Source organism: Mastomys coucha, unplaced genomic scaffold (assembly GCF_008632895.1).
Source record: "Mastomys coucha isolate ucsf_1 unplaced genomic scaffold, UCSF_Mcou_1 pScaffold15, whole genome shotgun sequence".
In the NCBI taxonomy this organism is placed as follows: Eukaryota; Metazoa; Chordata; class Mammalia; order Rodentia; family Muridae; genus Mastomys; species Mastomys coucha.
In genome coordinates, this window is record NW_022196897.1 from 115,948,299 (window position 1) to 115,976,293 (window position 27,995).

The following is a 27,995-nucleotide window of genomic DNA, read 5'->3' on the forward strand; positions in this document are numbered from 1 at the left end:
GCGTGCGTGTGTGCGTGCGTTTGTGTGTGTGTTGAAAGCTTAGGCTTCTAGTAGATTCCTCTTCAAAGACTAGAATCCTAAGGAGAAGGCTTTTTTTTTTATATATTTTGGACTTTGTTTTGTCTCTTGAATATGATGACATGCCATCTTGATTGGAGTTGAAACTACTAGGCTTCATTATTGCAATGACTGGACTGGAAGGGAAATGGGAGGGAAGGTGCTGCAGGAGAGGTGTAATGAAAAGGTAGACACTCAAGGACACTGGCCATCCAGCTCTTTCCTCTTTTTCTTTTCCTGGTTATCAGGCACCTACCACAAACCAACTCCTTCAAGTTGTCTTCTGACCTCCAAACACACTCCTCAGCTAGAGGTGGACTTTTGTGCCTCTTGTCCTGCCGTGCTGGAATTTTGACTGGCTTGCTCTTGTGCAGGTAACCATAGCCACTGGAGTTTATGAGTGCAACAGCTACGAGTCTCTGCAGTAACCACTATCCACTGCTAAAAGAAGCTTATCTGACTAAGGATGAGAGCATCACAGACCTACAGACATAAACAATATTTAGAAGATGGTTCAACATGACTATTGCAAATCAACAATAGTAGGCTAGCTTATAGGACCCATTACCTCCCCAACCATGGGCTTCTGACCAAGTTTACAGTGCCAGACATAAATCCCCACCTGCAAAGCATATCTTAAATTCAATCAGAAAATGGTTGCCTATCCTCAAACAGTCATGCCACAAGTGGTCATCTCATCTGCCAGGTCATTACTGCAGCATTTGGAATCCAGAATTGCATAAAACTGTTGATTTTCTGCCCCAGTGACCTACATAGCAGCTTCCCACACTATGAAAACTAACCAGCAGGGAGGATGTTTCTTGGTCAGTTCCTGATTGATGTCTGCATGTCCTACAACCAAAATTTGTGGTGTTTTCAGCAATAGGATCTTACCATCTACTTCTGGTGAGCAACCAAGAGTAATAGCAATGGTCTGTGTTGTTTTGTGGGCCTCTGGGTTACTGGCTCATTTAAAGTTTTTAAGAAAAGATATGAGTGCTTTGCCTGCATGTAATGTATGTGCATGTGTGCATGCAGCATCCTTGGAGGACAGAAGAGAGTGTCAGATACTTTGGAAATGGAGTTAGGGAGAGTGGTAAGCTGTGAGACGGATACTGGAAACCAACCTTAGGTCCTCTGCAAGAAAACTAAATGCCGACATATTTCTGTAGTCCTAACTAGCATTGGTTCATTTTAAACAAAATTCCCTAAAGTGGCACAATACAGTGATCCTACTGTTATAAAACTAGGCAATGGGAGACGGCATATTTTCTGACAGTCATAATAGTGGAAGTGCTCAGTTCTTCTCAGACATACAAAGACGTTTCTAACACCTGTCCCTAGTGTCTTACCTGCCAATAGAAAGCAAATGGTAAGTATTGGTTCCTGTAAGACATCCCTATGACAGGCTTGGTCTTCCTCTGGTCTTTCTTGACATTGGCTGTGCCACTTTAGAATAGGCAACATTGGACTCTAGTCTCTGGTTCTCTTGGAAATTGTATAAAGTAAGACCTTTTACAAATTCCTTCTTACTAAAGCCATCTAGAGTAGAATCTATTTTCTGCAATAAAGAATCCTGTTATATCTAGTGAAGTAAAAATGGAATCCCCAAACAGAGCAATCCCAGAAACACAATTGAGAGAGATTTCTGCTACTCTGAAGTAAAGGGGCTAAGAGCTTTACCTACATTTTACAAATTTCCTTGTCAGCCAAGTCAGTTAGATCAGCACCAACAAAGCCAAATACAGATTTATAAACACTAAAGCAGGGACAGGCAAGATGGCTCAGCAGGTAGCAAGCTTTGACTCCTGAAGTCCACCTAGCAGGAGAGAATTGAGTCCCAGAAGTTACCCTCTGATCTCCATATGCTACCCACACTAAATAAATAAAAAATTTAAGTAGCAACAACAGTAAATAAAGGTTATTAACTTCCTGCTTTCTGGGTGAAATCTGCCCCCCCTTCCTCATCTTTACACACTATTTCTAGCATTAAATTTTTTCAGTTCGGAGTCATTGTAATGGGTTGTTTTCTTGGCAAGACAAAGATTCACACAATTCCTCCTTTAGTAGGAAAGAAACTAATCAAAGCCCATCATTTTGGGGAACCCTCTGAATAGCTGATGAAGTAAACTCAAATGCTTTTGACTGATCTTTAGTTCCTTGTCTATAACCCTATGCCTAGTCCATGTTCACCTGATTTCCTAAACCACCTCTACTGCATCCTTGATTGCTTGAGTCCCTGCAGACCTGCATTTTTCCCGTGTGTGTGTGTTCATGTGTGTGAGACTACCCTATCTGAACTACCAAACTGCCTTCCACCCTGCATGCCTCTCGGTGGATTAACCTGTCTCCCCTAACTGGGAGCCCCAGAAGGCTGGGTACAGGCATTGCTTGCACACGGGCACCAAGCAGATGTTTACAAATGCAATAGCACCAATGACAGAAAATCACAGGCAGAAGTGAGATGCTTTGCAAGGCTCAGGTACAAGGGCTTGGGTAGGATCTTTGTACATAATGCCCTGGTATATACAAATGCACAGAGAATAGGAACTCAAGAGGCATATCAGGCACCAGGAAGCTTTAATGAGCCAGAGCACCTCTTCTACCCTGTCCCTCCCTCTTCCCTCTCCTCCTTCAGTTCTGGACAGGTCCAGCCTGTCCAAGGATGTGGCTCCCCTCAGCTGAAGATGTTGCTTCTATCCCCTCAGCCGCTCTAGCTTCCTCCGAAGGTCTGGGGGCAATTTTGCTCCTGTTGCCAACAGTTCTCGAAGCCTCTCTTTGGGAGTCTTGGTGAGTAGGAAATTGCAGGGAACAGGGCCCTCTTCAAAGGTAACCTGGCAGTGTTGTTTAACTGTATGGTAACCCTCAGCACTGGCTGTCACCACGTAGTCCCCAGGTGTCAGCAGCCGCCAGTAATCTCCGCCCCAAGCTGAGAGGAAGAAGGGTGAGGTCAGGCTGGGTTCAAGGATCAACTTCTGACAAGTCGAAAGGCCCCTGCTCCTCTCTCTGCCACACACACCTGTTGTAACATCGTGGTTAATGCCCTCCACAGCAATGACAGCATCCGCAATCCCGACCTCCGTGTCTTTGTCCCGAACAACTCCAGTAATGCCCATGCGCACCTGTATAGCAAAGAAGATTTAAAATTTTTTCTTTAATTTATTCTTCTCTCATGTATTACATCCTGACTGCAGTTCCTCCCACCCCCATCCACTCTTCCTCTTTCCCTTCAGAAAGGGACAGGCATCCCAGGGATATTGAACATGGCTTATCAAGTTGCAATAAGACTAGGCATCTCCTCTCATATTAAGGCTACACAAGACAACCCAACAAGAGGAAAAGGGTTAGCTGGGCAGCCGGGCAGTGGTGGCGCACGCCTTTAATCCCCGCACTTGGGAGGCAGAGGCAGGTGGATTTCTGAGTTCGAGGCCAGCCTGGTCTACAGAGTGACCAGGGCTACACAGAGAAACCTTGTCTTGGAAAAACAAAAACAAAAAACAAAAAAAACAAAAACAACAACAAAAAAAAAAAAAAAAAGAGGAAAAGGGTCCCCAAAGCAGGCAGTTCAGAGACAGCCCCAGCTCCCACTGTTAAGATTCCCACAAGAACACCAAGCTACCCAACCATAACATATATGCAAAGGGCCTAGGTGAAACCCCTTCAGACTCCCTGATTGTCAGTTCCATTTCTAGGAGCCCATAGGAACCCAGGTTAGTTGATTCTGGTTCTTGTGTCCTTGACCCCTGTGGCTCCTACAGTCCATTCTTCCTCTCTTCCACCAGATTCCCTGAGCTCTGCCTAATGTTTGAAGATATTTCTTTTAAGGCATATGTCTCCATATGTGGCCAGAGCCCAGACCTAGCCCAGAGCTTGATTCTCTTGCCTCCACTTCTCCACTGTTCTGGAATTACAGTTGCAGGCCACCTCAGCATGTAGAAAAGCTTATCAAAACCTTGAGGTGGATGTAAGATTTCAAGTTTGAGACTAGTCTAAGCTACGTGGTGAGACTGTCTTAAAAGCAAAAAACAAACAAAAAAATTAAAGGTGTCTTTCCTTTTCATAAGAGTGACTTTGCTAACTTTCTGGCTGTTGCCTTGTAAGCCTGATAAGGTGGCAGTTCAGCACACTCCTAGATGACAGATCTTGTATTAAAATTATCTCCTAATTGCTAACTTATCTTTGGGCTTTCTGTAGTGTGGCAGTGCTGTTATTAGCCCCCCCCCTCTATGTGTGTCTGTCTGTCTGTCTGTGGGCCAGAAAAGGCTCAAGATACTCTCTTTCTGTACAGCAGGGTCTATCCTTGAACCTGGAGTTCACTCTTCACCAGGCTGGAAGCCAGTAAAGCTTAGCAATTCTTGTCTACTCAACTCAGAGCTTGGGTTTCAAGTGCTTGTGGGGATGCTCAGCTTCTTACATGGGTGCTGGGATCTGAATGTCAATCCTCTTTTAAAAAATGATGTTTTTACATGTATTTATTTTTTTTGTGTGTCTATGTTTGTATGTGGGTACACACATGCCATGGCAAGTGTGTGGAGGTCAGAGAGCATGTAGCAGACAGTTCTCTCCTCCCATGACATGTGTTCCAGGAATTGGACTTCGGTTGCTAGCCTGCTTAGCAGGGACTTTACCTCCTGAGCCATCTCACCCCAGGGAGATGTCTTTTGTAGAAGCCATGGATGTTATTATTATAGAACCACTCATAGGGATCTTAGTCCCTGAGGAATGTAACATTTTATGCCAAGGCAGTTTTCCCATCTGACTAAAGTCTTTTCTGAGAAACACTATCCTGGCAATGACAGGCTTGTGACAATTCTAAGGACCACCTCTTAGCCTCAAGTTGCTTCTGGTTCCATTGGCTAGTAACATCTGAAACCACCCTACTAGCAAATGGCACTTCCTGTCCTAGATCATTCCAATCTGTTGTCACATGTGGCCCACAGCGTCATGAAAATCTGATGCTAGTTAAGACGGCTGGTGGTCCAGTTTTTTTTGTTTGTTTGTTTGTTTTTTTGAGACGGGGTTTCTCTTGTAGCCCTTGCTGTCCTGGAACTCTAAGACTGGCCAGGAGTAATTTAGGGAGGCTAGGAGGTGGGACTTAGATCCCACCTGCTCCAGGTAGGTGAGAAGAGCATCTTTGTTGTTTTCCCACTCCTGAGGCAGCTCCTTCTCATGAGGGAACTTGTCACAGGACAGCTCCACTGTGACCTCAAAGCAATTGGTGTGTAGGTAGCTGAAGTCGTTCATGCCTGGGGATACCAAAGACACTGGAGTGTTACGTCGGTAGATTGGGGGCCCCATTTTCCCAGTCAGTAGATTGGGGGCCCCACTTTCCCAGTGCTCTTGAGAGACACCCAGGGTAGGGATTGACAGTAAGTTCTGAATATCATAAAAGACTATTATGGGATAGGTAGTTGTGGAGACAGGACTAATGCCACTCTCAGGCACATACTCCCAGGAACTGTGTGCCAGTCAGCTCCATTGATGACATTGCCATGCAAGGAGAAGTCCTGGCTATGACAAGGTCGGCGATCGGTGTCCTGCATGGCCCTATTCGTGCCAGCATAGACAGTGCTGAGCCAGCGGAAGACAGCATCATCCGGTGTGGGAGTGAGTTCACGAGCAGCCCATGGGGTCCGAGTCATGTCGAAAGGATAGGACACCACAAGCTCACCCCCATGGAGGTTGGCACTCAGCACAAATGGGATGCGCTTCATCCATTTGATCACTGCCCACGTTTCAGGAGCCACCTAGATGGGGGAAAAGAGTGGATGGTCCGAACACAGAGACCAGGGGGCCTTAGGTGGCCTTCCACCACTGCTCCAGCATACTCACAGTGGCATTGGGCAATGTATAGTAGGTAGGCAGTGGCAGGTGATGATTGGGGACAGTGTGGGGTACCAATCCATCATCCTCTGCATACCACAGTTGTGTGTTGAGGTCAGCAAAATTGTGGTTAAGGTCAATGCCCTGGTGGGTCCAGCGGCCCTCTGCCCAGCCCACCAGCTCTGAGCCCTGCCAAGAAAGGGCCTTGTTCAAGTTAAGCAAGCTCTAGGTACCATACAGAAGAGACAGGAAGGCCCTCATGCCAGGTGGCCTACCCTGTGGTAGGCAGTCTCATAGCCATCAGGATTCATGGAGGGCAATAGATGGATTCGTGTCTCAGTGAGCAGCCGAGTTACTCTCGGGTCCCCTCGCAGGAACTCATGACATAAGAACTGCATCAAAAGCAGAAGCAACTCCCGCCCCAGGGCCTCATTCCCATGCATACCAGCCACGTAGCGGACCTCGGGCTCTCCTGGAAACACACGGAGGCTTAGAGTTAGCTCGCACCAGAGTCTGCCCTGTGCCCACCTCTTCCCATGCTGTCAAGCAGTACCCAGCTCATGCTCCCCAGGATGGTCTGACATTTCCATCACATAGAGCTTCAGACCCTGGTGGCTCTTCCCGATGCTGTAGATACGGGTGATATTGGGGCACTGCTCGTTCACCTGTTTCATCAGCTGGAAAGCAGAGAGGTGCATGAGGCAGTTACACACAGACCATGTGTAACCATGGAAAGACTTACAGATCCACACAGATGGGAGCAACATAGTATGATCCGGAAAAGGCACAGGAGCTGGGGGTCGAGGGGCAGAAAAGGCGTGGTATCATGACAAGGGTAATTGGAACAGAACTTAGAGGTCGAGAGAGGTAGGAAAAAGGGGGACACAAAGAGAGGGGACTCATGGGTAGTCATAGCCAGTCTGCCCTGGTGGGAAGGAGGTAGGCAGGCCTCCTTCCAGGCTCATAGGACTTGTATCTGACCTTCCTCATAGCTTTATAATTGTGATGCCGGAAATCCAAGGAGTCAGAGGATCCTAGTGTGTGGGCCTCAGGAAACAGGTCGTTAGAATCTGGTGGAAAGTGAGTTCCAGATAAAAGGTCAGTTCCTCGTAAAGGATGTCCCTGAGACCAGGCCCTGCCCATACAGCCTTTGCCAGCTGCCCACCTGAGACCGGACAGGCCAGGATCTCTGCCCGGAGGCAAGGCGCACCTCCCTGGAACCAGGTCTGAGGCAGCAGGCGGATGAATCGAGCCACCTGAGGCTCTGGCAGAAGGTTCAACACTGGGGTCTCTGCGTCTGAGTTGGCAGGAAATACCTGGAGATATGGGATGCCTTGCTGAACCAGCTCAGACCTGATGCTGGCTCAAGATCCGGGAAAGGAATCAAGGCTCTCATGCTCACAAGCCAACCCTCCCTGGTGGGTACAGCTGGAGACATGCACTCTATTAAACATGGACCCCCATTTCCTAAGCTCCTGCCAGCAGGCAACCTTGGGCAGCTGTGTTTTCTGGCATGGTCTCAGCTCATTAAAACAACATACCCATTGGGGAGTATTGTACCAAGGAGGTCCATGAGATGGAAAACCAGGGCCATGAACAGGCAAGAAGTAAATAACCCCGAGGCTCATGGTCAGAAGGGGTGTCCCAGAAGATGCAGCACCTACCCTGTGGTGGAATTAATGGGGCTATCCCAAAGGAGCTAGTGCTTGGTAAATAACTTCCCTGAGAATATCCAAAGCCCTGGATTTGAACCTCAGCATTGCAAAAACTCCTGGAATCTATGTGTGTTATCTGTTTATTTGCCGAGGATTCTCCCCAGCCCAGCACCCTAATAAACTGGTTCCAACCACTCTGGGGTCACTCACCATGTCCTGCCCAGTATGGTTCCTACTCTTCCACCAGGTCTGACTGTCATTGCTAAACTGGACCGTGAATGATGTAACCCAGTCATACCTGGCCGTAGAGATAGAGAAACATTAGTGTCCCTGCAGAGTCACTGTGGCACTTCCAGGCCTGGCCACTAACACCTTCCAGGCTAAGCGAGCCCGCCTCACCTCCACACAGAATTTCTACCCTGTGTAACAATTCCCGAGAAGAGGACAGGACTCTTAGCATCCACCTGAAGCCAAGGCTCAGTGTCTTGTTGCTCAGCGCACCAAGCACCATCATACAGGTCGCCGTCCTCCAGACCTGACTGTGGACACAAGGTCATGGTGATCAAGCCCAGGTGGGTCACAAGGAAGAGCGAGGGTGTGGGGAGAGAAGGTCCTAAGGCTGTGCTTCCCTACCCCTCAGATCTGGCTGAGCAAGGGCTGCCGACCTGGATATTGAGCCGTCCTCGGTGTGCTCCAAGACCAAAGGACTGGCTGCTGGAGGCTTCCAGCTGGCTATCTGAAACCCGCAAGGACTCCAAGCCTAGAGGGGGACATCCTGGGGGTAAGGACAGAAAAGTGAGACAGGATTAGAAAGAGGGTAACCAGAGAACAAAGCCTAGGCTTGTTCATAGGCTAGGCGCTCCCTCCCCCACCCCCTGGAAAGGCAATACCTGGTTCTTGTTTCTCAGGGAGGGTGAGGGTCTTTGCTGGGTGAGTGGTCACCAAAGGCCTGGCAGTCACTAAGGGACCAGGCTGTCTTAGCTTCTTTCGCTTCTTGACAACGATCTTTTTCTTCTTGATGACTCTAAGCCGGACATGCTGTCCTGAGGTCTCTAGAGCACCAGGAGACAAAAAGTACCAGAGGAGAGAAGAATGCCATGAAATCCAGACAGAGAGGTCTGTTAGCCCAAGAAGGCATTTGAGCACATGGGACACCTACAACAATCACTGTCATCCTAGCATGCCATGCAAAGCCTGTGACCCAACCCCACCTGTCTCTTTTTGTCACTTCTTCAGTTCTTCCTTCTTAACACAATTACATCTTTGTCCCACGTCCCCTCTGACTCTCTGATCCAGTGGAGAGCAATGTCGAGCCATGAGAGACTGGTCATTCTGAAGATCTGAAGTTAGTTTTTAACCTCCGGGCCTTGCCCTGTTTGGTCCTCTTCAGTAAGTAATACTACCTCCTGCCTCTGATTTTGCACCTTCTCCCATCAACCTCCAAGCCTTCCTTATCTTCAGACTAGGCCTCTGATCTTGTCCTGAAGTCCGAGCTTGGCCTACCTGCTGGACTCAAAGCTCTCAACTCTGAGGAAGAAGTTGGGAGGCCAGTCTGCCTGTGCCCATCTGTAGGCGGTGATGCTTCCTCTCTATACAGCCTCATCCCCCTGTTGTTTCCCCCTCCAGTCCTTAGCCTTAAACACCATCCTGCATAGGCTTAGTCTGTCCTTTTAGTCTGGTGTCTCTTCACCTTTCCAGATTTTGGCCTCAGTTTCTTCACTTGTGAAGAAGGAAGGCTGCAGTTGGGGCAGCCAGCATCCAGGCCTGCCCTGAGACTGCTGACTAGGTCTGGCCAGGATGGGGCTGCTGAGTCAGCAGTCACTGCACAGGGCTGTGCGTGTCCCTGTTACAGGGTAAGCTGGAGGACCCAGCCGGGGGAGTGGGTCTGACCTGCCCAGCAGCCGACCATGGGACCCAGAGCTCACCATTTGCCTTTGTGGAAGGCTGTGCAACGCTGCTCTGTGGAGCCAGGGTTGATCCCGGCGTCAGGCCCAGCACTGAGGCGCTGGGCGCCCCCAGCCCCAGACCGACGGAAGGCGCAAAGGCGGTCACAGCGAGCAAGAGACCCCACATAGCGGGAAGGGTCGGCGAGCGCGCTGTGCCGAGGCTCTCGGTGGGTTCTCTTCTTCCTGCGGGAGTCTGCGGAGCCCCCCGCCCCTTCCTGCCCGCCCGCCCTCCGCCGCCCCACGCCCCTCTGCAGCCTACGGCCCGCCCACAGCCACTCGCCAGAATCCGATGTCCTAGGAGAGGGGAGGGCGGGCCGCGGAGAGCCGCGAGGTCCCGCGGGGACGGCTGACTCTGATGAGCCTCGAGGACCCCCGGGGAGGGCGGGCTGGGGTACAGAAACCCAGTGTCGCAGCCTCCCCGGTGCCTGGCCCTGCACAGTCTGCAAAGGCACCACACACTCCGTTCGACTGCGCGCGCCCATCTCACCGCAGGCACCTACCTATGCAAGGCGCTCTGCACGTGGTCTGAATTTCAGTCAAACTTCAGTTTACAAGCTGGTAAACTGAAGCTTGCAGTGGGCCTCGTTGACGTGGGGAAGGTAATAAAGCTGGGAACTTTGGAGAGGAAATTACAACCTGAGAGGAGAAAATCCACCCAAAACCTCGGGTGCCTTGCTGGGATGGGTAGGGCAACGCGGGGAAAGACCGCAGGAGAGCAGTGGGGGTGGAGGGTCAGGGTCGTGGAGTGGGGGTGAGGGGTCCTCCATTAAACCCAAAGACAAACCATGGGCGCAAAGAGAGGCGGCGCTTCCTCTTTGGTCCCGCCTCCTCTCCTTTTCCCTCTCTAGGCTGCCACGTTTTGGGGTTACATAACTCGAGGAAGGCAGCCAGAGCTGATAACCAGAGGGCTGGCGTCAAGAACCGTGAGGCCAAGTCTTAATGTGATTCCTGCTCTCCCTGCGCCACCTCCTCCTGGAGGAGGAGTTCTCAGACCTGTCTTCGCCAGGACCCCTCTAGCTTTCCCCCACACCGGAGTCACTTGCCCTAAAGAAAGGCCTGTGCCGCTGGTGCTTGTTGTACCTTCGCTGCAGTCCCCCTAGAAGTGTCGCCCACAGGTGGCTGGGACTCCTAAGCAAAAGGTTGTAGGGCTATGTGGTCTATGTAAATGAACTGAATAACCTCAAGTCAGGTCGACAGCTTTCTGGCATCAGAACCAGAACCAGAGCTTGGTGCAAATGCATGGGGCCAGGTGTGGGGCTCCTGAACTGAGGCCACCTCCTGTAGGGCCCACTCCAAGGGAGTAAGCCCTGCCATCTGGTCCAACTGTGGCCCTCCAGAAGGAGGGTGGGAGAACTCTGAGAAGGGAGTGATCACTGAGGACCCACACACATGACCAAGTCTCATCTTGGTGCTCCCACCTAAGAAGCTGTGCTAGGCTCAGCTCACCAGAGGCATAGAGAAGTTTAAGGACGACTCTCTGTTCTACTCTCCTTTCTGTTGCCGTGATTAAAATACAGATAAAAAGCAACTTAGGGAAAGCAAGGATTTATTTCTGATTACAGGTTCATTCAGGGAAGCTGAGGCAGAACTCAGGCAGGAACTTGAAATAGAAACCAGACAAAACCCTGCTGGTTAGCTATCAGGCTCCTGATTAGCTAGCTTTCTTATATAGGCCAGAGCCACTGTCCAGGGAATGGTGCTGCCCACAGTGGGCTCGCCCTTATACACTGATTAGCAATCAAGACGATTCTGCATAGGCTGATCTCATCTCTGTGGTCCCTCAGTAAGGTCTTCCTCTCTGATGTGTCAAGTTGACAATAAAAGCTAACAGGATATGTTTTAAAGCACAGACTTTCTGAACACAGGGCCAATGCACATACATAAGCAAGACCGTAGAGTGCATCCTTGGCTTGCAGGCCACTATCTGAACAGGTAGAGGGCTTCCAGGCTTCCAGCGGAAACCCCACATTCAGCCAAGTCTCAGAGAACTCTAAAAGGGAGGAGAGACGACAGGAGTACCAACAACAGGACATCTGAGGTGCAGTCCCTACTCTTTCCTTCCAGACTCTCCCTCAGAGCTCTTTTATGCCCCTCTCAGTCCCTGAGCCCCTTGGCATCTTTTCACACCCACGTCTTGCTAGGCTACTGCCTCTGGCCTTGGCCACTCGGTACTTGGAGACACAAAGGCAGGAGGTCAAAAGACCATAACTCCAGGGACACAACAGCAAGTTTACATCCAGTCACCTATAGAGCCTGGTCTCTATTGCCAAGAGCCACATGGAGGATCTTTGGATATCACAGGACAAGTATATGTTTCAGGGGTGGATGGGCACCTGTCCAAAGGAGCTCTTAGATGAGTGATAGGCTGGGATCAGGAAGAGCTCAAAGACGGCATGAACAGGAGACAGCAAGCCTCGATCTCAAAATGAAACGTTAAAGAATATAATAAATAAATAAAATTCTGATTCCATGTTGCCTTTTTGGTTATATGTGTGTGATCTTATTCTATGCAGGAAGCATCAATAATTCTAATTTCACATACACTATGAACTGGTAAGATTCTATGGGTTCTATATAGCCCAGTGCCTTAGTTAGGCTTTTATTGCTGTGAAGAGACACGACGAACATGGCAGGTCTTATAAAGGAAACCATTTCATCGGGGCTGGCTTACAGTTCAGAGGTTTAGTCCATTGTCATTAGGCAGGAAGCATGGTAGTGCACAGGCAGAAAGGTGTTGGAGAGGGATCTGAAAATTCTACATCTGGATTTTCAGACATCAGGAAAGGGACTGACTGCTACACTGGCCTGTGGCTTTAGCATCTGAGACCTCAAAACGAGGCTCCTAGTGACATATCTCCTACAACAAAGAACCTATTCCAACAAGGCCACACCTCCTAATAATACCACTCTGTATGGCCAATGGCAGCCATTTTCTTTTAAACCACCCCACCTCATCCCAGACTGATCTCTATGTCCAAGGTCTTCTGAGCCTCCTGATTCTGCCTAAAGAGCGCTGGAATTACAAGTGTGCACTGGCTACCACATCCAGTTTATTAAGAGTGTGAGTTAGGCTCTCTGAGCCTCCCTGTTCAGCCATATTGGGTACCCGGGCTCTAGAGCTGCTTTAACTCTGGTGAAATGGATATTGTTGCCTCAATAACCTCAACTACATGATCTACATGTTCCAGTATGATTCCACCCATGGCAAGTTCCTTGGAATAGTCAAGGCTGAGAACAGGAAATTTGTCATCCATGGGAAGACAGTCTCCATCTTCCAGGAGCAGGATCCTGCCAACACCAAATGAGGTGATGCCGGTGCCAAGTATATTGTGGAGTCAACTGGTGTCTTCACCATGATGGAGAAGGCCAGGGACCATTTGAAGGGTGGGGGGAAAAGTCATCATCTCTGCCCCTTCAACTGTTGCCCCCATGTTTGTGATGTGACTGAACTGTAAGTACCAGAAGTACCACACTCACTCAAGATTGTCAGCAACTCCCCTGCCCCACCCCACCAAGGTCATCCATGACAACTGCTGGATCACAGCACGTGACATCACCACCATCCAAAAAAATCACGGACAACCCCCCTGGGAAAGTGTGGTGGGATGGTTGTGGGGCTGCCCAGAACATCATCCCTGCATCCACTGGCACTGTCAAGGTTGTGGAAAAGGGCATGCTAGAGCTGAACAGGAAGCTCACTGGCATGGCCTTCCATGTTCTTGTCCATAGTGTGTCTGTTGTGATCTGACCTGCCACTTGAGAAAGCTGCCAATCTTTCTTCTGATCTCTACGGGTACCAGGCATGCCATGGTACATTGACACACATGCAGGCAAAACACCCATACATCGAAAATAAATTTAAATTGTTTTTAAAATGTAGTAAAGCAGGCATCCAAGGGCCCTGCAGGGTATTTGGGGCTATAGGAGGAGGAGCAGTTTCCTGTGACTTTAAGTCTTTTACTCTTGATGCAGGGGCTGGCATTGTTCTCAACAACTTTGTCAAGCTCATTTCCTGGTATGAATTCAGCTACAACTGCAGGGTGGTGGAGCTTATGGTTCATATGGCCTCCGAGGAGTAAGGAGCCTTGGACCACCCACCAGAAAGAACAAGAAAGGAAGAGAGTTCCTTGACTGCTGGGGAGTCCCTCTCTGAACTCAGTCCCCAACATTCTTTTTTTATTTTTTTATTTATTTTTTTATTCTTTAATCTTTTTTTTTTTACATTTCGGGCTTCATCCCCCTCCTTGTCTGTCCTTTGACTGTTCAGCATCCCATACCTCCTCCCCCACCCTGCAATCCCCACTACCGTCTCCAAGAGGATGTCCCCACGCCCAACCCCCACTCCCCACCCCACCAGACTTCCCCACTCCCTGGGGCCTCAACTCTCTCAAGGGTTGGATGCATCTTCTCTGACTGAGGTCAGACCAGTCAGTCCTCTGTTGAATATGTGTCAGGAGCCTCAGACCAGCTGGTGTACGCTGCCTGGTTAACTCCCAACATTCTTAGCATCTTCTGTCACAGTTTTCATTCCAGGCCCCCAGAAAAAGTGGGGAGCTTGAAGCCCTACTCCCTTGAATAATATCACTAAAGTTCACTACACCAGAAAAAAAAAGTTTTGCAATACATTTTTTCTATTTGAAATTTCTAAAACTAACTTTCAAATATTCTTCCTCTATTTTTGTGAACTTTTTCTATTTTCCTGGGGGTTTTGTTTATTATCCTACTTTCTGGACAGGTTCCTAAACAATTCCCCCAGGATGAGCTCTACCATCAACAAATTCTACTGATAGCTTTGACCTCCATGAGGTTGCTTCATTTCTAAGCTGTGGATGACTAAGTAGCCATCTGGGAATCTCTCCCCCTCCTATCCTTTTTCCCAGCTCGTGATTCCATCATATTTAATGAATTAACACTGTCCTGGTGAATCCTACTTCAGATGCCAAAGCTGCTCTTGCTCAACGGTTTATCAGAATTCACAGAAGTAGTTATACTAATGGTCATGGCTTAGGACCAAGAAAGGTTGCAGGCAGATTAAAACAAACAATATAATAATGTACATTGGGCAGAATACAGCAAGAACTGGGTGTGAGTTTCCAGTTGTTTATCTGAAAATGGAAAAGGTGGGCAGTACTTATTCCTTCTAGCAGTATATATGACAGCATGCGCCAAGTGCTGTTAATGAGAGAAATTCACTGGACCCTCGGTGTCCAGAATTTTATGGAAGATCAGTCATACAAGTATAGTTGACTGCCGCGTTGGTTGAGTTCAAACCTTCTAGAATCCAAGGTAAGCCTAGTTTCTGGTCTAAGTCCCCAACAAAAATCATATTGTTGACATAGACTATTGATGGGGTCTAAGACTTCTATACTTCATGTGTATGCAGGTTGCCCAAAGAGGGTATTGGCTACCCTGGAGCTGAAGTTGTAATACAGGCAGTTGTGAACCACCTGATGTGGGAGCTGGGAACTGAACTCGAGTTCTCTGGAAGCGTAGGAAGTGTTCTTAACCACCGAGCTTTCTTCAGCTCCCAAGACAAACAGTTTTCATGAATGAACATGATACAAATAATCCAGGTTTGTTGAATCCTTCACTACACAAGATCCACTGCCATATGTTGCTGTTCCTCACCGAGGTCCCCAATACCAACAATGTGCCCACCCCACTGTTGTTTGCAGTTCATAGATCATGGCTGTTTGCTTCCTTCTGCAGACAAAAGCCTTCAGCAGATAGGCATTGCTTTTCAGGCTGAGAGATTCAGTTCTCCAACTTCTGTCTCTCTCTTCCCCGTCCTCCATGGGAGAAGTATCACCAATGGCTGATACGATGGGATCTACTCTATAGCACAATTCACTGTTCTTGAAGTTGTCTGCATGGTCAGGCTGTGGCTGAAGCCCAGACAAGACCATATGCTGGCTTAGCTCTTTCCTCTACCCTGTTCTCCTTCCTTATCTATTGTTTTCCTTCTGAGAACAATCTCAGGCTCTCAGAACATTGGTCTAAAAGCCCACGGAGTTAGAACCCAACATAGATTGGAGACCTGACACACAGGAATCACATTAGAAATGACTGTGGGATGAAAAATAACCTGAGAAAACCCTAAGTAGAACTCCCTGCAAATTATGCAGAGCACCTTGTGTGCACTAAATCTTTAGTCACACACCCTACTCCCAACCCCTTGCACATGTGGACTATTTTGTCTCAGTAGATCTGTCAGGACCTGACTCTTAATTCCATAGTCTAGGGATACAATCTTCTGGCTGCACTAGAAATGAGCAGACTAGTGGAACTGGCAATTTTAAACCTGTATGCTAATTTTCTCATTTACAAAGACAATTACTTAGACAAAAAACCAAGATCCTCTACTATAGCCTATGTCCCTGTAGACAATATGTCCCTGTACCCTATGTCAGAAACACAGTTCCCAAGCAAACAAAAGCCAGCAGAAGGGCAACTGGTGAGTGACATTAAGGACAAATGACACTGGCTCTATTGCCTGTCAAGTCCATCAACACCAAACATGTCAAGACCAGTTGCCCTGGATCTTTGGGTGGGGAGTCCTGGGAGGCAGCTTAATGCTCTTTCTATCATTCTCTCTCAATCTCTACTTTTCCTGGGTGCTATATTGTCAGTGTCTCCCCCATCCCAACCCCTTCAGTTTTCCTCCAAGGTATGAGTAATATTTAAATTTATATCATTTCTACTCTTGTCTTTTGTCACCAAACTGACCATGTACTCAGTAGCTCTGTAGCTGCCCCTGACCATTGATTCAGTGGGAATGTTTATTCTTGTTGGATAATTATAACCAGTAATGGTGACCAATCCACTTATTCCATGATCATTCCTTAATTTCATTCGTAAGGATTGTCTCAACTTTCCATTAGGATCTTCCCCCCCCCCCCCCCCCCCCGAGACAGGGTTTCTCTGTGTAGCCCTGGCTGTCCTGGAACTCATCAAGTGCTGGGATTAAATGCATGTGCCACCACTCCCCAGCTCCACTAGGATCTTATTTGAGGCATAGTGGTACCTGCCTGCAATCTTAGCACTCAGGAAGATGAGGTGGAGAATCACCAGGAGTTATAGGGCAGCTGCGTTACATGGAGATTTCAAGGTTAGCCTAGAATACAAGAAACCTTATTTCAAAACAACTTGAGGTCATGATGTTGTAGGACTCTTAGGTTCAAGACCTCTTTTTCTTTTCTCTTCTTTTCTCTTCTCTTCTTTTCTTTTCTTTCCTTTTTTAATTTTCCAGGCAGCACCCTGCTATATAGTCCAATAAACTATATAGGGCAATAAACTCACAATATTTCTGCCTCAGCCTTCTGAGCACTGAAATTAAAGCATATGCCACCATGCCCTGCTCTCTGTCCCACTGCTGAAACCATAATACCTTCCAAAACTGCAGTGCTTAAAACAACCAAATAGCATCCTCTTGCCCTGCACCCCTGCCCAATGGCCTAGGGTGCATTCTAGAAAAGACTATTATGCATTCCAGAGTTGCAAACCTGACTTTCCCATCAAAGCCACACAGGCCTCACCCCACTCCCAGGGTAGAGAACTGGACACAGAAAATTTGAATGACTGGAATGACATCCTAAACACACAGCCTGGAGCACGTTCTGGAAGATGCAGGAGTCCAAGCAGCTGTTGTGTTGGCATGCTTTTCTGACATTCCAGAACCGGTGGGAAGTCCCTGGTGCAGAAAATTATTGGCAAGGTAAGTGGGTGAGTCTTAGCTCTCAGAAAACATTGATTTGCTAGCTAAGCCCCACCTAGGCCACCAGTGTTTATGAGGCAAAACAAACTGTTGTCCTGCCCTTAATTCAAGGCCCTACCTGATCATAGGTCACAATGCCCCAGAGTGTCCAACTCTAGAATGGTCGACCCACGTGGGAGGAGGTGAGGAGGGTTGGTGAAGATGTGAGGTGGGAGTGGGGGTAGGGAGATCCCCAGAGAGCCCAGTTCCTCACTCACTGAGCTTACCCTTGAGTGTATGCCAAGGCTCTCCTCCCTTCCCTGATCCCTAATCTCCTAGGTCTTCCTAGTCAGCCCCAGGACCCAGCTCTGCTCACCCAAGCCCAAAGCCCTTCTAGATCCTGTTACCTCCCAGAGGTCTGGATACTGGAAAGGGACTAAGTAGGGTCAGTGAGCCATGTGTGTCCCCTGGGATTTCAGCCAGGCCCAGCTCCTGGACAGTATCCTAGGGCTGGGAGCACTAGGAGTGACAATTCGAATCGTCTTCTCAACGGCTGGCCTAGCCCTGCTGCTCCTGTTGCTCACCAGCTTCCTTGTTTTTGACCTGCTTCATGGGTAAGTGCCACCTGTCAGGTAGGTATCACAAGCACAGGGACAAATGAGCAATTGCTTCGAGCTGCTATCTTCTCTCTCCACAGGTCCACAGGTCCCAACCTGCCAAGACACAGACTTCTCCCAGTGGGTCAGAGCCAGGGGGCTGGTGAAGGTCCAGGACAGCAAGCAGCTCCCCTCTCCCCAACAGGGATAGTCTCAGGACCGCTCAGCCTCCAGGATGTGCTGCTCCTGCTGTTCCTGGGCCTGGGCCTGTTCTTGGGAGGCTCTGCTCTACCCTTAGCCATGCTGGGCCTAGCTTTCTGTATCCATCCTTGGGCCTGAGGGCCCTCCTAAAACTGAATGCCTTCTAAAAATACACCATCCAATCTGCTCTCTCGGATTTCTCCTCCTCCATCCTGAACTACATAAGGATAAGGTTGTATGGTAAGGATAGAATATTCCATTCTATTCAGCTTGGACCTCAGGGCCTTCTAGTTCCACAATGTGGACATTTGATAACTGGCTCTGAGGCTTAGGGCATTGAGAGAAGGCAGAGAAAAGGGTAGTAGTTACAGCAACCAACTCCAGCCATGAGGTTGGAGGCAGCCATCAAGGAGGGACTGGTATGGGGAAGGCTTCCTACAAGGAAGGAGAATGGTATCCGTGAGGCTTGCTGAGCTCTCCTGCCAGCCTGGAGGGACCATTAAGTAAAGGACATAAGTGCCTCTCACACTATGTAGTAGCTCCTCTCTTGGCTGGGCCCCACCCCAGACCGGGTCATAATGAACTCCTCTGGGGATGTTGGAGTGAGCAAGGGTGAGACTGGGCCCTGGCTGCCAGGCTAGCCTAGGCACATCAGGAAGCACCATGACTTAGGTGGCTCTGCCCAAAGGTAAGTCCTAGGCCCCAGTTCAAAGCCCAATCCTGCCCATGCTGGTATCCTCCTGACCCCTGCATGCCCACCTATCCAGAGGTCCTGGGCATCTCCAGGGCTGCTCCTGCAGCTGGCCTGGCCCTGTCCACAGGTGCACCAGCCGTGATGCAGCAGCCACGAGTGGAGACGGATATCATCGGGGCTGGTGAGGGGTCCCAGCGGGCAGTAGTGCCCTGGTCAGCCTGGGTCATCCGTCAGGACTGGGTGCGCTGGTGTGTATACCACATACCTCGGAGCTGGACCCAGTGGTGGAATACATCAAGCTGGCGGCAACCACTGCAGCGTATGCTATGGGGTCTGGAGGGGACACTCTACCTGCTGCTGGCACTGATACTATGCCACGCACTCTTCACCACGGGTTCCTACCTGCTGAGCTCCCTTTGGCCTGTGGTGGCTGTGGTGTGGAGCCACCTGCTGCCGGCATTCCTGCTGCTTGTGCTCAATGCCCTGCCTGCTCTGCTCTTCGCTGCCTCCTTCCTGCTGCTCTTCTCCACACTGCTGAGCCTCGTGGGCCTCCTCACCTCCATGACTCACCCAGGCTATGCTCAGGACTTGGACCAATAGAAGGGCAACCCCATCTTACTGCTTGTGTCTGTTGAGCTCTGGCCTAGGGCCTGAGCCCTGTAGGGAGGGGGGCAGTGGAACCCCAAGAGACCTCAGACCTCCCAGTCATGAGCACAAGTGGGGGTCTGGCTTCTGGGCAACTACCTTAAACCCACATTGGTGTCAGGAACAGGACAGACAGTTTAGCCAGGAGCAAGGGCTTGGACACAACACTGAGAGCACCCATATGGATGTGGTAACTTCACTTGGTCTTCCTGGCAGAATCTTTTTGTCACATCACCTCAGCCCTCCCAGCTTCAGGCTTCTGAGAGTTTCTACCTACATACCCCTGGACTTGTCTGGATTTGTCACGGATCCTCTCGTTCTACTTCCAGGAGGAGCACACACTTTGGAATGGGTCTTACTGACAGAAAGATAGCTGGGGATCTCACCTCCCAGAAATGGGAAGAGGCTGATCATGGTAGTTGTGTGTGTGTGTAGACTGGACCTTTGTGCATAAGCATACATTCCACCCTACATACTCTTATTTTTTTAAGAGTCTCCAGGTCTGTTACAAAAAAATCAAAATCCTGTTTCAGCCTCCCATATCTTGGCTAATTCACTAGTTTTGAACCTCGGGGTTAAGTGAGCCCCAGTGTTTTCATGGGGTTTTTATGATCAAAAGTCAGTATCTATTTGCAAAATACTTTGCTTTTGTTGTTTTGAAACAGGGTCTCATGAAGCCCAGGATGGCTTTGAACTGTCCAGCTGAGGATGACTTTGAATTTCTGATCCTATTTTCTCTATGTCCAGAGTACTGGGATTAAAACTTGTGCCATCATGCCTGGTTTTATGAAAAGTACTTTGTAAGGCCAAAAAGCAGTTAAGACGTTTTGGGCTCCAGAAACATTATATAAGCTCAAAAGGCCTTTTGATTTAGAAGCTAAAAGATTAAGTTTCTCTAGGTGTCCACAGAAAATCTGTCATGTATGGAATCCCAGCCCTAAAACAGATGACATGAATGGACAGTGTGGTGAGATGTGAAAGGACATGTGGTGCATAGCCCAGGTGTTGTGTCGCATGGCCTCAAGCTAGGCAGACACTGGACTGTATGAGTTGTGCAATGCTTGAGGCTGAAGCCTGGCTCCAGGAAATGCCTGCAAAGCTGTGCAAGTGGGAAAAGGAAAGCTCAGGGATTTGCAGGATTGATTAAGCAGGTTGCTTCCACCAGAGGGCTTTGGACCACCCATACTTCCCTGGCGTTTGACCATTTACCTATCTGCTGAGCCTTCCAAACAAAGCTGTGAGTATCAGTTACCAAGTCAAGTGACAGACGTGTTAGACAGTCTGCCGACAGCTGGGGCTCAGATTTCAGTCTTCATCTACCCCTGACCTTCACCCAATCCCTGCTGCTTCGCAGCTCTTTATCTGCTTTGTATCTAACCTTAAAATCATTGCTTTTGAAGCTCTAGGCTGAAAAACTCTTCTGCCATCTACACACTCATGCACCTTGAGTCATGGTTCATTTTGGCCAAAATCTGCCATAGTTTTGGAACTCTGTGTTCTTGGTAGACATCTTGATACTGGTAGATAGCTTCAGTGCTTAAAACCCCAAACCGGTCCTCCTCTTTGTAGTTCCCCTTACAGTGTGGCTGTGTGTCAGGGCCAGACATGGGGATGCTGAAGCTTTGTGGTTACCATTGCTGTAATTCCAGGACTATCATATTCTTGCTCCATGAATGACCTAGTCCTCATCTGTCTGTCTAGCTCTTTCTCTCTTTCTCTCTTTCTCTCTTTCTCTCTCTCTCTCTCTCTCTCTCTCTCTCTCTCTCTCTCACAAACACACACACACACATACATACACACCACACACACACATGCACCTCATGTAGTTCAGACTGTCCCCAAACTCACTATGTAGTTGGGGATGACCATGAACTCTGATCCTCTTGCCCCTACCTCCCAAGAGTTAGAATTACACAGATAGGCTCCCATGCCTGGTGGCAGTGATCAAACTTGAGGTTTCCCACATCAAGCACTCTACCAACTAAGCTACGTTCCTACCCCTGATAAGTCTTCCTGAACTTCATTTTCTACCTGGATATAACAAAGACACAGACACTTACTTTGGGCCATCTGACTTGCCAGGTGAAATGCCTGAACTAGCCCCTAATGCCGTAACACATACACACACACACACACACACACACACAGAGAGAGAGAGAGAGAGAGAGAGAGAGAGAGGAGAGAGAGAGAGAGAGAGAGAGAGAGAGAGAGAGAGAGAGAGAGAGAGAGAGAGAGAGAGAGAGAGAGAGAAACTGTTTTTTACCAGGAGCAGGACAGCCACTCACCAGTACAAAGGCCAGGCTGTTTGAGTCCCAGAGCACTTTAAGAGGCTAGTAAAGAGAAGATTACATGGACTGGAGAAAATACAACTTAACTGAAAATCCTATGGCTCCTGTTAGAGAAGAAGCCCAGGCCTAGTGAGGTGTTAAGTCAAATGAGTCTAGATGTCTAGAGCGCTGAGACTTCAGAGTTGTCTGTGGTGAAATGAATAGAGATGAAGGTGCCTAGCCTGGACCATGTATCACTGGCCAGGGACATCACTCCAGAGACCTTGGGCCATTGTAATTAAGAGGAGAGGAGGTATTAACCAAGACTAAATTCAGGGGACACACTGCAGGTGAGAACAAAAAGGGCCTTTTCACCTGTCCTTGAATTAAAATATACCTCCTGCTTCTTGACAGGCTGCTGTGGGGTGGAGAGACACAGTGAGACAGGAACGCAGACAGGCTGTCCTTACCAAATTAGAGCTTCTTATACTCTACAACCCAGAGACTCAGATTCTCAGAGGTCCCTGAGTGCCTTGCTTTTTGACATGTGGTTCCGAACAGTGCAATCTAGGCATTCCCTTGCTTTTCAGATATATAATGATGATGTGGGGCTGCCAAAAATGATTCAGCAGTTAAAAACACCCTTGTAAGAAGTTCCTCGTTCAATCCTCAGGATCTACATGTGTGCTTACAACCATCTGTAACTTCAATTACAGATGATCAGATGATGCTCTCTGCACCAGCCATTCATGTGGTGCAGATACATGTAAGCACTCATACATATAAAAAAATTAAATTAAAAAATACAGACTCTCGGGGGCTAAGGATGTGGTTCATTTTAGTAGAGTGCCCAGCACGTGGCCTTGGGTTTGATCCTTACCACCACATAAACTTGGCAGGGAAGCTCTTGCCTGTAAACCTGCACTTGGGACATGAACTGAGGAGGAGCAAAAGTTCAAGGCCATCCTTGGCTAAATATCTAGTTTGGGGTCAGACTGGATTACATGAGACCACATCTAAAAAGAAAAAACAAAAAAGGTTTTCCAGCTCCACCTTAGACCTGCTGAGCCTGCATTTTCCAAGACTCCCAGGTGACAGGTGTTTTCGAGGCACTGCCTAGGGCATGCAGTTGAGGATTGTACTGTGATGTTGCTGATGGTGGTCTGGGAGGGTAAAACATGAGGAGGAGAGCAATAGAAGGGGCAGAAGCTTCCTGGACCAGTCTTGAGATCTTAGTATAAAATACAGTTCTCATTGCACACATTTAAAACATAGTGGCACAACATTACTTCTTTTTGCAAAAACACCAGGAAACAGAATGGCACAAATGACTAGCCCCAAGCAAATAGAGTGGGGATATAGTGTGAGACCTTGCCAAAAAGAAAACGTTAGGCATGGCACATGCCTTTAATCCCAGCACTTGAGAGTCAGAGGCAAGCAGATCTGTGAGTTCAAGGCCAGCCTGGTCTACAGAGCAAGTTCCTGGACAGCCAGGGCTATACAAAGAAACCCTGTCTCAACAAAACAAAAAACAAAAATCAAAATAATCCCTGAAATTCCTTAAGTATACAAACCCATCCACTTCGAGTTTAAATGATTTAAAATGAAACCAAATGGTAAATGGACATACTGGACTCAATGTGTTCCAAGCTTTTCCAGTTGAGCCGAGTAAGAGGTGTTCTGATTGACCTGATGTCCCAAACCACTGTGTGAATATTTTTACCTGCCCTTCTTCACCTCAGTGTTTTGTGTTTTGCATCTGATGGGGTTGGAATGAGGGGCTTGGATCTACCAATGGTTTCTTTTACCCAGAAAAAATAGGCATGACTCAGCTGATTCATACCAGTATAGCATCTTGATACTGAGGGGTGTGTGTGTGTTGTGTGCGCGCTCACGTGTGGCACATACAACATGACCTTTCTATCTCTGCCTCAAGGACTAGGGAGAAAAGAGGACCTAGAAGGATCTCTAAAGATGGTCAAAGGGGCCGGGCAGTGGTGGCACACACCTTTAATCCCAGCCCTTGGGAGGCAGAGGCAGGTGGATTTCTGAGTTCGAGGCCAGCCTGGTCTATAACGTGAGTTCCAGGACAGCCTAAGGGTACAAGAGAAACCCTGTCTCGAAAAAAACAAAACAAACAAAACCAAACCAAACCAAACAAACAAAAAAAAAGATGGTCAAAGGGGAAGGAACGCAACTAGACACTCATTGATAAGCACAGCACGCCCGGCTGAGAGGGACAGGCAGGAAAGGCGTCCCTAGAAGGAAGACAGGCAGCGCCTTAGAAACTTACAAGGCTCAGTGTGGTAAGACTAGACTCTAGAGGGCATGCTCAAGGGTGACCCGTCCTTGGCCAAAGTGAGGAATGAGAAAACCTCACTATCCAGGAGTAGGAGGTAACTTGCACAGAGAGGTCAAAAAGAAGGCCACAGCCGGGCGGTGGTGGCTCACACCTTTAATCCCAGCACTTGGGAGGCAGAGGCAGGCGGATTTCTGAGTTCGAGGCCAGCCTGGTCTACAGAGTGAGTTCCAGGACAGCCAGGGCTATACAGAGAAACCCTGTCTCGAAAACCAAAAACCAAAAACCAAAAACAAAACAACAAACAAACAAACAAAAAAGGTCACAATCAAGAGCGGACCACTGTGGTGCGTGCTCAGCTTTGCAAAAGGGAAGATGCAGAAGAAAGGTCGCTGGCGGGGATGGGGGAGGGGAGTGTCTGTGTTTCTGCATGACAGGACATCTGCTCTAGAGTGGCCTCTGGAAATCCCCTTATGGCTAAGTGGAGAGGAATAGTGTGTAGAAGTGGGTGGACGAGAGCCTGACACTGATAAGTAAATCCCAAGCCTAGCCTGGGATACGAAGGCCATGGGCATCCACAAGGTGAAGGACTGCTGTCCTGCACCACGAAGAGGCCCAAAATCCCAGCATGCGGAATCTAGTGCTCAATGTAGCGAGGCGCGCCCCCTGGCGGAGATCTGTGGCCCTGGCCGTGGAAAGGCCTTGGCTAGGGTCTCCCAGGGTAAGCAAGATTCCGCTCGGACGCCAGTCTTGGGGTAAATGGGTCAGAACTTGGGGGCCATGGAGAAGTATCAGGTCTTCCACCATCAGGATGACAGCTTTGCTGACTCCTCACTTTCCTTAATCTTCAGTTGGCTACCCCCAGCAAGAGAAACTTAAGGCTTGGAAAGTTCAGCTGAGAATCCTGGGACAGCCAGGATTCCAACTTCTGGCTTGGCCCTGGGTGTCTTTGGTGAGAATCTGGATACAATTAACTTTGTAAAACATCTTTTTCAGCTGAGTCAACGTTTCCATTTATATTTTGCAATGAAGCCTTTGCTTCCTTTCTTTATACTTATATCTCACCTTTCAAGTATTTTCCATCTTAAAAAATAAAAAATACTATTAGGGCTAGGGATGTGGCTTAGTGGTAGAGCTCTTGCCCGGCTGACATGTGATGCCCAGGGTTTGATCTCTGATACTGCAATAAAATTATTTTAAAAGAGATTAACTTAACATTGTTAATTCTACCATAGTTTCTTCTCTGACTTCAAATGTCTGAACCCTCCAAAATAAAATAGAAAATGTTAGTGTGTGCATCAATATTTCATATATGTCTGCATGCTCAGAGGCCATAGGATAAGCCTTAAGAATACCTCTATATCCTGTGAGACAGGGTTTCTCATGGCCTGAGCTCCCCAATCAGGCTAGAATGACTGGTCAGCCAGCCCCAGGGATCTGTCTGTCTCCCCAGCACTAGATTCAAGTGTGTGGCACAGTACTTAGCATTCTTGTGAGAGTTCTGGTGATCAAACTCTGGTCCTTATGCTTGCAAGACAAGCACTTCACCTGGGCTGTCCTCACAGCCCAATAGTTCACTTTTTAAAAATAACTGAGTAGTATTCCAATGGGTGATGTACCAAATTAATTAACCCACCTGTTGGTGGATGGGCCTGAGTCATTTTCAGCTTTTGTAATTATAACTATGAAGTCTTCATATGAACAGGTTTTTGTTTTGTGTAGGTAAACACTTAGAGGTGAGACGGCCAGACCATACAGTACAATCTTTTCTATATTAGCCATTCCAGCAGTAAATGGTGCTACCTCGTTATAATTTGTACTTGGGACTATTCCTAGTGACTGAGGATGTTGAACATCTGTTGACATATTTACAGTCTGTCTTTAAGTCTTTAAAGAAGACAGACACCCTTAAACTTACTGGACTTTAAGAGTTACTTACTCTAAACTAGACAAAGGAGTTTCTTTATTCTAGAATCAAGTCTTTTATCAGATAGTCTGACTTGAAAATACATTCTCCCAGGCTACCGCTTGCCTTTTCTTAACAGCCTTTGGAAGAACAGGAGTTCTGCATTTTAATGAAATACAGTTATAAGGAACTACACTGGTTTGAGTTAACCAAGAAACTGTCTCTGGAAGCAGGGTTGTCCTTCCTCCACCCCCATTTCAGACCCAAGCATGTTTGTCTCAGTGTCTTCCAACTCCCCTTTGTGTGACAGTAGACTGGCCTAATTTCTGTGACAGGGAGGGAAGAGAACTGCAAAACTCCTTAACGTTGTATCTATTCCACATCAAGGTGGCCTGGACCATGGAGATGCCAAAAATGCCAGTGTGGGGAATCTGGTGCTCAATGTGGCAAGGTTCACCAGCTGGCAGAGATCTGTGGCTCTGGCCAAGAAAGTTCAGTTGTGGCTAAGGCTCCCAGGGGGTCGGGATTCCATCTAGAGAGCAAACCATTTTCAACAGAGGTTACTAATGTTTCTCCATGACACAGTGTCTACAGCAGAGGAGAAAACCACAAATTCATTCATGGCAAGCTCATCTATAGAGATTAGAAAGTTCAACTGAGAATCTGATGTACTGCCTCAACTTCCCCAGCTGGTTTCTGCTGGATGTTGTGCCTGACTTTAAGACATTATCTCTGGGGCTGGAGAGATGGCTCAGTGGTAAGAGCACTGTTCTTTCTAACATCCTGAGTTCAATTCCCAGCAACCACATGGTGGCTGACAACCATCTGTAAAGGTATCTGATGCCCTCTTCTGGTGTGACTGAAGACAACTATAGTATACTTACATAATTAAATCTAAAAAAAAAAAAAAGACTATCTCTGTTGCTATTTATTCTTTCACTTGGATGCCCCACCCAAGGACACACTGTCCCACCTGAGATTCTTTCTACTGGGAATCTAGCTGACTGCCTTAAGGTTTCTCTAGTACATTTCTGCAGTGTTTTGAGCACCCAATTTGATGTTTAGCTCTTTCTCCCTCTCCCCTTCTCTCTCCCTCCCATCTTTTCCTTTCTCCCTCCCTTCTGAAACAGGGTCTCTCTATTTAGTCTTGGCTGTCCTGAAACTCATGTAAGTTATGTAGACCATGGTGGCCTCAAATTGACAGAGATCTTCCTTCCTCTGTCAAGTGCTAAGATTAAAGGCATGTGCCACCATGCCTGGTCTAGCTGCTCTCCTGTTACTTATTCTTTTCAATTATTTTTTATTACTTTATGTGTAGGGGTGTTTTGTCTGCATGTATGTCTACACATGTGCTTTCCTTGTTCCCATAAAGGCCAGAAGATGGCATGAGATCCCTCGGAAATGGAGTGTCACAGAATGAGCTACCCTGTGGGTGCTGGAAACTGCAGAAGCTCTGGAGGAGCAGCCAGTGTTCTTAACCACTGAGCACCTCTCTAGCTTGTTACTTATTCTTTTATTTTAGTTTGCCTCTATAGTTAATAAACTCTCATACATCATTTTCTGGACCACACAGCACAACAGCATATCAAAATGTTATGGGCCTGATATGATGGCACATGCCTATAGCCAGCACTCAGGATGCAGAGACAAAGCACATCTCTGTGAGTTTGAGTTCCAGAACAGGTAGGACTACATAAAGAAACGCTGTCTTTAAAAAAAGATTTTATATATATTATGCTTTTGGTGTTATTGTCCAACAATAGGCTACCAACTATTTTCCTCTATATTTGTATTTAAAATTTTACATTTTGGGTTATGAACTATTTCCAGCTAAGATTTGTTATTACAAATGGTATGAACTACAAATTGAAATGCATCTTTTTCAGATGGCTATGCAATGATTTCTCTATTTTTTAAGTCTATCCTCTACTAACTTGTCTTTACATTTTAAAAATGTTATCTTTTCTATAGTGTTATGCCTCATGCATGTCTGAGAACCACATGTGTGTCTGGTGCTCACAGAGGGATCCTGCCTACCAAAAGGAGTCAAGACATATGGCTCCACTGGCATGCATCTGTGGCTGCATATCAAAGCCCATGCCAGCCTCCAGACTGTCAGCCCCTACTCACAAGTACTTATACATTTCAAAGTCCCCAACACCGCTGTCACCACTACCCTCAACCATTCACATTATCTCCACTATTCTTTCTTC

General features: G+C 47.8%; 3 protein-coding genes across 5 annotated transcripts; 2 read left to right on the forward strand and 1 right to left on the reverse strand.

Annotated features, from left to right (window-relative positions):
* Positions 1–2,616: 2,616 nt before the first annotated feature.
* On the reverse strand, positions 2,617–9,702 carry Cpxm1 (carboxypeptidase X, M14 family member 1). The gene is made up of 14 exons (XM_031371901.1): positions 9,461–9,702; positions 8,426–8,587; positions 8,201–8,310; positions 7,935–8,074; positions 7,746–7,833; positions 7,046–7,196; positions 6,862–6,950; positions 6,434–6,557; positions 6,156–6,352; positions 5,890–6,069; positions 5,507–5,804; positions 5,164–5,303; positions 3,077–3,179; positions 2,617–2,986 (listed from the first exon to the last, which is right to left on the reverse strand). Exons 1-14 carry the CDS (start codon positions 9,606–9,608, stop codon positions 2,754–2,756), a joined length of 2,163 nt encoding a protein of 720 aa, XP_031227761.1. The 5' UTR covers positions 9,609–9,702; the 3' UTR covers positions 2,617–2,753.
* A 7,575-nt stretch (positions 9,703–17,277) lies between these two features.
* On the forward strand, positions 17,278–18,165 carry CUNH20orf141 (chromosome unknown C20orf141 homolog). Of its 2 annotated transcripts, XM_031371910.1 has the most exons (3): positions 17,278–17,377; positions 17,654–17,788; positions 17,872–18,165. In XM_031371910.1, exons 1-3 carry the CDS (start codon positions 17,355–17,357, stop codon positions 18,107–18,109), a joined length of 396 nt encoding a protein of 131 aa, XP_031227770.1. In that variant the 5' UTR covers positions 17,278–17,354; the 3' UTR covers positions 18,110–18,165. The 2 variants fall into 2 exon arrangements, with proteins under 2 accessions (XP_031227770.1, XP_031227769.1); XM_031371909.1 differs by lacking the exon at positions 17,278–17,377 and having other exon boundaries at positions 17,384–17,788.
* A 402-nt stretch (positions 18,166–18,567) lies between these two features.
* Tmem239 (transmembrane protein 239) lies at positions 18,568–19,848 on the forward strand. 2 transcript variants are annotated; one of them, XM_031371907.1, is made up of 2 exons: positions 18,568–18,659; positions 18,793–19,848. In XM_031371907.1, exon 2 carries the CDS (start codon positions 18,807–18,809, stop codon positions 19,263–19,265), a length of 459 nt encoding a protein of 152 aa, XP_031227767.1. In that variant the 5' UTR covers positions 18,568–18,659; positions 18,793–18,806; the 3' UTR covers positions 19,266–19,848. The 2 variants fall into 2 exon arrangements, with proteins under 2 accessions (XP_031227767.1, XP_031227768.1); XM_031371908.1 differs by having other exon boundaries at positions 18,588–18,659; positions 18,739–19,848.
* Positions 19,849–27,995: the final 8,147 nt, after the last annotated feature.